The sequence below is a fragment of the Triticum dicoccoides genome, chromosome 5B (assembly GCF_002162155.2).
Source record: "Triticum dicoccoides isolate Atlit2015 ecotype Zavitan chromosome 5B, WEW_v2.0, whole genome shotgun sequence".
NCBI classification, from domain to species: Eukaryota; Viridiplantae; Streptophyta; class Magnoliopsida; order Poales; family Poaceae; genus Triticum; species Triticum dicoccoides.
In genome coordinates, this window is record NC_041389.1 from 620453238 (window position 1) to 620462430 (window position 9193).

Sequence of the window (9193 nt, forward strand, 5' to 3'; positions counted from 1 at the left end):
TGGAGGCATGCCGTCTTTTTCGTGCGAACGTTGCAGGTCCTCTCGTGCCTTAGTTGTATCTTTTGTCTTCCCATACACGCCTAAGAAGCCTAGCAGGTTCACGCAAAGGTTCTTCGTCACGTGCATGACGTTGATCGAAGAGCGGACCTCTAGGTCTTTCCAGTAGGGTAGGTCCCAAAATATAGATTTCTTCTTCCACATGGGTGCGTGTCCCCCAGCGTCACTCGGAACAGCTAGTCCACCGGGACCCTTTTCAAAGATTATGTGTAAATCATTGACCATAGCAAGTACGTGATCACCGGTACGCATGGCGGGCTTCCTTCGGTGATCTGCCTCGCCTTTGAAATGCTTGCCTTTCTTTCGACATTGATGGTTGGTCGGAAGAAATCGACGATGGCCCAGGTACACATTCTTCCTGCAGCTTCACAGGTATATACTATCGGTGTCAAGTAAACAGTGCGTGCATGCGTGGTATCCCTTGTTTGTCTGTCCTGAAAGGTTACTAAGAGCGGGACAATCGTTGATGGTCACGAACAGCAACGCCTTTAGGTGAAATTCCTCCTGTTTGTGCTCATCCCACGTACATACACCGTTTCCATTCCACAGCTGTAAAAGTTCTTCAACTAATGGCCTTAGATACACATCAATGTCGTTGCCGGGTTGCTTAGGGCCTTGGATGAGAACTGGCATCATAATGAACTTCCGCTTCATGCACATCCAAGGAGGAAGGTTATACATACATAGAGTCACGGGCCAGGTGTTGTGATTGCTGCTCTGCTCCCCGAAAGGATTAATGCCATCCGCACTTAAAGCAAACCATACGTTCCTTGGGTCACTTGCAAACTCATCCCAGTACTTTCTCTCGATTTTTCTCCACTGTGACCTGTCAGCGGGTGCTCTTAACTTCCCGTATTTCTTACGGTCCTCACTGTGCCATCGCATCAACTTGGCATGCTCTCCGTTTCTGAACAGACTTTTCAACCGTGGTATTATAGGAGCATACCACATCACCTTCGCAGGAACCCTCTTCCTGGGGGGCTCGCCGTCAACATCACCAGGGTCATCTCGTCTGATCTTATACCGTAATGCACCGCATACCGGGCATGTGTTCAGATCCTTGTACGCATCGCGGTAGAGGATGCAGTCATTAGGGCATGCATGTATCTTCTGCACCTCCAATCCTAGAGGGCATACGACCTTCTTTGCTGCGTATGTACTGTCGGGCAATTCGTTATCCTTTGGAAGCTTCTTCTTCAATATTTTCAGTAGCTTCTCAAATCCTTTGTCAGGCACAGCATTCTCTATCTTCCACTGCAGGAATTCCAGTACGGTACCGAGCTTTGTGTTGTCATCTTCGCAATTGGGGTACAACCCTTTTTTGTGGTCCTCTAACATGCGATCGAACTTCAGCTTCTCCTTTTGACTTTCGCATTGCGTCCTTGCATCGACAATGACCCGACGGAGATCATCATCATTGGGCACATCGTCTGGTTCCTCTTGATCTTCAGCAGCTTCGCCTGTTGCAGCATCATCGTGCACATCGTCTGGTTCCTCTCGATCTTCAGTAGCATCACCGTATTCAGGGGGCACATAGTTGTCATCGTACTTTTCTTCTTCACCGTCTTCCATCATAACCCCTATTTCTCCGTGCCTCGTCCAAACATTATAGTGTGACATGAAACCCTTGTAAAGCAGGTGGGTGTGAAGGATTTTCCGGTCAGAGTAAGACTTCGTATTCCCACATATAGGGCATGGACAACACATAAACCATTCTGCTTGTTTGCCTCAGCCACTTCGAGAAATTCATGCACGCCCTTAATGTACTCGAAGGTGTGTCTTGAACCGTACATCCATTGTCGGTTCATCTGCGTGCATTATATATAATTAAGTATGTCAAAAATCATTACAGAACATCATGAATAGATAATTAAGTGACCAAATTAATAGAAGTTCATCATCACATTAAAACCAAAGTACATACATAGTTCTCATCTAACAACATAAAGCTCTGCAGAGCATCTAAATTAATTAAACCATACATTGAAACTATGTAAAACATTTCAATGCGAAAACAAATGCGATCATAATCGCAACCAATGTAACAACTGATCCAACGGCATAATGATACCAAGCCTTTTGGTATGAATGGCATATTTTCTAATCTTTCTAATCTTCAAGCGCATTGCATCCATCTTGATCTTGTGATCATCCACGACATCCGCAACATGCAACTCCAATATCATCTTCTCCTCCTTAATTTTTCTAATTTTTTTCCTTCATGAAATTGTTTTCTTCTTCAACTAAATTTAACCTCTCGACAATAGGGTTGGTTGGAATTTCTGGTTCAACAACCTCCTAGATAAATAAAATCTATGTCACGTTGGTCGGCATAATTGTCATAAACAATAGATGAACCAATAGTTATGAAAAGATAATATATACCACATCCGAATCATAGACAGGACGAGGGCCGACGGGGGCGGATACCAAAACCATCGCACTATATAAGATGCAATAATAAAAGTAAGAAAATTATACAAGTATCTATATATATAAACATACAAGTAAGATTTTTTTTCCTTTCAGATAGAAGATAAGAACAAGAGGCTCACCACGGTGGTGCCGGCGACGAGATCGGCGCGGGCGATCGACGGCGGTGAAGACGGGGACGTGACGTGACGGACCGCTAAACCTAGACAAATATTGGGGAAAATGGAGCTTGGAGATCGAGCTTGGAGAGGAGAAAGTTTAAGTAGTGTGGCTCGGGCATTCCATCGAACACCTCATGTGCATAGGAGGTGAGCTAGAGCACCACAAAGCTCTCTCCTCGCCGGCCACGAAAAACAGAGCCCTGAAAGTGCTCTGCTCGCGGGCGTATATATAGGCAATTAATTGGTCCCGGTTCGTGGCTTGAACCGGGACTAATGGGAAGCCTTTGGTCCCGGTTCAGGCCACCAACCGGGATCAATGGTGGTGGGCCAGGACCAAGGCACATTCGTCCCGCTAACCGGGACCAAAAGGTTCAGACGAACCGGGACCAATGGCCCACGTGGCCCGGCCGGTCCCCGGGGCTCACGAATCGGGTCCAATGCCCCTATTGGTCCCGGTTCTGGATTGAACCGGGACTAATGGGCTGACCCGGCCTGGACCAATACCCCCTTTTCTACTAGTGAGGGCGAACTGTATGGAGGTTATCCAGATCATGCAAGATGGCGGTAACTCCTTAGGACCAGCTGCAACCATCTATGAGGAGTGTACTTTCTTGTGCCGTAATTTTATTTCTGTTAGTTTCAGTCATTGCCCTAGGGAAGCCAATATAGCGGCTGATCTTTTGGCTACTAAGTCGGAGCCCTCGCGAATTATTGTGTGGCAAAACGAGGCTCCGGACTTTCTACTCGATGTAATCACCAACGATGTAGCCCTTTTCTCACATGAAATATAAACCGCCATGATGGCTTTTCTAAAAAAAAAGAGTGCTCACCGACGCGACTCGTGTCCACCGGCTCCGTCTAGTCGCGGCACCCTTCACCTAAAAAAAAAAGAAAAAAAAGTGCTCACCGATGCGGCTCGTGTCCACCTGCTCCGTCTAGTCGCGACACCCGCACAGCTCTGGTTCGCAGTCGCAGCGATGGCGCCCAACCACCGCCCCCGCGACCTGCTCCTTCTCGCCGCGGCGCTCCTGCTCTCCGCCTCCTGCGCCGCCGCCGCCGACTTCGAGTACTGCAGTGAGTGCTCCGAACTCTCCTTTTGCGGCTAAATCATCCCCGTTTTGACTTCTGAGATTCCGCGGATTGTGTGTGCGATGCGAGCTTCTGTTGGTGTTTGGTTCCGCAGAAAAGGGGCGCCACTATCCGGTGAAGGTGAGTGGTGTGGAGATCGTCCCCGACCCCGTCGTGCGCGGCGAGCCCGCCACCTTCAAGATCTCCGCCTCCACCGGTAAGATTTCGTCGAATAGCCTGAACTCGTTGCCACTTGCCACTGGGCTTGTGAATTGCGATGGCGTGTGCTCTTAACTGCTGTCGGGCAACTTGAATCTAGCTTGTTAGTAGAGTACTCCTTGTTATTGGCTTATTGTTGGTAGCAGCCTACCCCAGAGTTTAGATCGGTGTCTCCGTGTGAATGTGCCCTGCTGAAGGCTTCGCTGGCCCTATCCATGTACTGTTATATGTGAATTAGTCATGTGCGCGGTAACATTTCAAGTTTTTAACCATGAATTGGAGTTTTGTGAAGGACCTAATGTGGTGTGTTAGAAACTGAGAATTGGGGAATATGTCTCTTTAGGTGTTTCTGTAAGACTTCTTTGGAGTTTGGACAAGGCAGCTGGTACTGTCTTTCTATATTTTTCACCTGGATGTTTGGACTGTGGAACGTCCAATTTTTGTTGGCTGCAAATTGCAGTGATGCGTGCATGTTTGTCGGCCTTACTTTCATCACTCCCCTCTGTTTGTCGATGCTTGTATTTGAGTTTGCCGAGGGTTCCCGAGTCTCTTAAAATTCACCTCACATGTCTACCGAAATGGTTTGTAGCCTTGTAGGAGTATGTCCCAGTTAGTTGTTCTGATAGCCAAGAGGTGAAAGAAATGTGAGTTCTAACATGTGGTTCCTGCAAAACACTTTATAGATTCCATTCTGAGTACCATGGTAGGCTTTAACATTTAAATTATTATGATGTGGATCTGGCAGGGTTTCTGCTGAAATATAATTTCTTTTTGTCTGTTGGGTCTAGTCTATCCTGGATCTGCTACTAGTGTCTGCACACGCACACACACGCATGAACGGCATGCACCCATATTTCACTGTATTTTTCTGTAACTAGAATGTTTGTTTTTTCTAGTTGCTTCCGTCCTCTGAATCTCCCTGATACATTTTTACCATTGTTTACACCTGACAGATAAAACCATCACCAAAGGGAAGCTGGTAGTAGATGTGTGGTACTTCTTTTTCCACGTCGATTCAGAGACTCATGACTTGTGTGCTGGGACTCCCTGTCCCGCAACAGGTGAATTCGAACTAACCAGCGAACAGACCTTGCCATCTTACACCCCACCAGTAAGCATACCGGCAGTGCACATTCAATCTCGGTGCTGAATTTGTCTAGATATTTTCCCTTGTAGTGCTTTGAGATAGACGAGAGGCTGAACAGGTCGCGGCAAGTAAGATCACATCCAGGCATCCTGACGTTTTGTGTTGTTGTGATGTGCTTCAGGGTTCTTACAGCCTCCAGATGAAGCTGATGGGAGACAAGAACGAGGAGCTGACCTGCATCTCGTTCGGGTTCAGCATCGGGTTCGTCGCGCCTGTCGCCATTATGTGAACCAAATATGTGCCGCGAACCAAACGCACCCTTGGTTGCAGTTGCAAAGAGCTAGCACATCACGTATGTATGTATGTACCTGCAGAACTCTCTGAATCACCCCGAGTGAGAGAACCTATGTTGGACTGAGCCGTTTTATTCAGAGTTGCTGCCAGTGCTGGTTTTCAGAGTGTCGAATGTCGGTTTGTGTGTGTTCTACATGTATCGCTGGGCTGGGTGGTTGCTTTCGACGAATCATGGGCGTTTTGGGTGATTAGTTGGGGCCGCTGCCGCATTCATCCGTGGAGGACCTGTCGTGGGTTGCTGCTAGCACGCTGTCCACCCAGGCAGAGAAGATAGCGCCGCACTGTCTGTCAAGCACCTACAAATGCTGTCTATGTACTCTGATGAAAGCTCCTTTTTCTTCTGCTCCAGTGATTTTGTTATCTCTAGTGACTCAGTGCTTAGTTATAGTAATACGCACAAATACAGGGTTTTTTTTTTTTGAGAAGGGGAGGAGTCCCTCCACCTGGATATGGCCATTATGCCAAGAGAGTGATCCAGTTTATTGAAAAACCGGATCGAAAACCTTAAACAAGTTGACCCTGTTTATAAGAGAAACCGGGCCGAAAACCGTACAAGTAACAAGGTTACAGAAGGATGGGAAGAAATAGGATGCCAATATATGGTACTCCCCCCGTCCGGAAATACTTGTCATCAAAATGAATAAAAAGGGATGTATGTAGATGTATTTTAGTTCTAGATACATTTCTTTTTGTCTATTTTGATGACAAGTATTTTCGGACGGAGGGAGTAGGACCTAGCTAGCGGAAGGACCAACACCACGAAAAACACAAGTAGATGTGGGTGTCGTCGAAGGATCACAATACCAAAACTTTGCGAGCAACCTAACACACCACACCAGCGTGCGTACCGAACCCATGGCGCAACACACCGAACCCACGGCGCAACAAAGGAGCAACCACAACCAACGAGTGCCAAAGCACGAACCCTGATTGGGAGCTCCGCCAATGAAATTCAGAACGATTAGCAAGTTGGGGGAGGCTTCTTGCGCCGTCATTGAGCAAAAATGAACCGGGACAACACCAAAAGCACGAAGCTCGCCGCAACACAATAGTAGCCATGGGAGGGTCTTGAGCACAAATACATGTTGAGCATGTGTCCCCACCACTGGTACATCAACGATCATATGCGACAAGAAAGGGCGCGGAGTAGGCTATGTAGTCGTCCTCGTGTGGCAGCTGAATACCCGTGAGTCATAACAGAACAATAAATGGAATCTACGCAATATTCCACATTAGTTTGGAACCATGCGTGTTGAGCGCGACTCTCATGCGACCGACAAACACGTCGTGAGAAACACCGACATTTTCCATGTATCTCCTCATTTGTCACAAAAAACCAGCAAACATTTGAAAAATTGTGGGGATCTTAAACTTGAGTAAATGACAGTGTCAACATACTTTGAATGTAGCATAACATGGAGAATTGAGTGGTAGGTTTTTTTATTGCTACAGGACAAGGTTTCAACGACTTTCTCTGTTGTGACAGATGGTGATTAGATTATTTCTTGCGTTTCTTTCCAAGAAGAAGAACACGGTAACATATGCCGCTAACAGATTCGCAGTGTGGGAGCAAGCAAACGACTTAGGGGAAAAATAGACGTTATGTGCTTGTGACCTATAAAGAACATAGAGTTAAATACATCGGAGGTGCCTAAACTTGTCCTGTACGGCCAGTTTGGTGTCTAAAGTTATAAAATACACGAAACTGGTGCTCAAACTTGTCCGATCGTGCAAATACGGTGCCTTCATCCGTATTCCAAGGCGCTGTCCGCGTGGCGTGCTAGCGCGGCAGTGGCCCATGTGCCCGCTCGTGTGGAATTATTCTACAGAAACCAACCTCGAGTTTTATTTAATCATGTAGGGAAGTCCTGAAGTATAGGGTATGCTAGATAGAAATAAAATGAAAAAAAACATAGAGGAGTTTCGAACAAGGCACTTCCCCTCCTGGTCAACTACCGGCACAATCCAGCCATGCAACTGAACTTTGCTTTCCATAAGAATGTTAGCAAGAAAGCTATTGTAGACTAATTGATGCGTTTATCCATCATTTATTTTTCATTTATTACCACTGTTTTTTTCCTAGTTCATGGTTAGTTTTATGACACACAAATTTCCCCATATAAAAATACAATAATTACCAATATTAAATTTCTTTGTATTCTCAAATCTTTTTTCTTCTTTTGTTATCGTGTACTTGGAAGAGGTAAAATGAACTTTTTCAAAATTGTATGTCGATTTAAATAGTTCAACCCATATTAAATACTATTGTGTAAATTCATATATATTCATTCTGCACAAGAAGCACGCACAATTATTGTGTATCTTCACTCTATTTCTAGAATATCCAATTATTAAAAATTTGACAACTTTGTATTTTGTAAACTATTCAACATGTATTAAAAAATATTTTCTAATAATATTAAATTCTACAAATGTATCCAAACATGTCAACCATGTTTGTAGAAATATAAGGATATTAAAGAAAAGTAATCCGGAGAAAAGAGCTGATTTTTGCATGTATATGTCTTTTTCGTATCTCTTACATACAAGCACAGATTTTGATGAAAATTCACACGATATATTACACTTCTCTATGTGCACATATAAAAAAATCGGATTTTTTTGCGCTGTAAAAATCCTTTTCTTTGATGTTCAAAAAACGGGCACAATATGCCTGTGCTGCAAAGTTAAAAAAAAGGCGAGACCAGAGAGGCAAGCGCGCCCGGTATATTTTTATAGAAGAATTACCTTTTGCATAACAACGCAATATGTACAGTTCGACTTCATGATTGTCTATTCAGCAGAGTTTGGCGTGGTGGACTCATACATTTTCTTTAGTTTTTGTCTGTCATACGCTTATACTGAGATAGGTTTTCCCTACGTAATTAAATTAAATATGAGGGGCTTCCTGCAAAAAAAATCTCAAGCGCAGGCCACCCAGCAACTTCCCTGCTCTCTGCCACTGACATGTCGGGTTGTCACGCCACGTGGGTAGAGCATACGCCCAGATACGGAAGGAGGCACTGTATTTGCACAACCGGATAAGTTCAAGCACCAAATTCGTGTATTTTGCAACTTTAGGCACCAAACTGACCGCGCACAACAAGTTGAGGCACCCCTAGCGTATTTAACTCAAGAACATACTTTATGATTTTTGTGATTTATGGATGAGGCGTTAGTTTACTAATGTGGGTACCAATACTGAAGATATATTTGTGATATAAGATGGAGGTGCACATTTGTTTACACTTGTGCGAGGGAATACTAAGGATGCATGTCTTCGAGTACAACCTCTGTATCAAAATATAAGAACGTTTTTTGCAGTTCAAACATTTTATATTTTGACATGTTGATGTACCAGCAGCGACGATCGCTCTCCGTTGCTTTGCTTTGATGTTTAAAGATAAACACCTTTCTCACACGTCTGCACTGTCCGCTTTGCAAGCAGCTTCTGGCGAGACCACCCCACGTGCGCCGAACCGCTCTTCGCTCGTCATCGCGTCACCGATGACAAGGAGCAACCCCGCCGTTTACGAGAGAAGAGAATCTCTGCGCGTCCGTACCGCGCATGCGTGCGTAGCAGCCTCGGCCAAAATCCGCCGATCCACCCACCCATCCCACGGTTCGCCCATCCGTGACATCACCCCTGAGAGAGATTAACGGCTCCTAACGACCCGAGCGGAACGTTAAACGGGCCCGTAATCCACCCGCCCGCCCGCGCGCACGGAAAATTCCACCCAGGCACCCAGCCCACTGCCCACGCCGCCCGCGCCCCCCAGCACGAAAAGGAAAGAAAATACCCCGGAAAAAAACA

General features: G+C 45.6%; 1 protein-coding gene across 1 annotated transcript; it reads left to right on the forward strand.

Annotated features, from left to right (window-relative positions):
- The first annotated feature begins 3516 nt into the window (after positions 1-3516).
- Positions 3517-5727, forward strand: LOC119312117 (putative phosphatidylglycerol/phosphatidylinositol transfer protein DDB_G0282179). The gene is made up of 4 exons (XM_037587854.1): positions 3517-3725; positions 3835-3936; positions 4892-5049; positions 5207-5727. The coding sequence occupies exons 1-4, from the start codon at positions 3629-3631 to the stop codon at positions 5312-5314; spliced, it is 465 nt and encodes a 154-aa protein (XP_037443751.1). The 5' UTR covers positions 3517-3628; the 3' UTR covers positions 5315-5727.
- The last annotated feature ends 3466 nt before the right edge of the window (positions 5728-9193 follow it).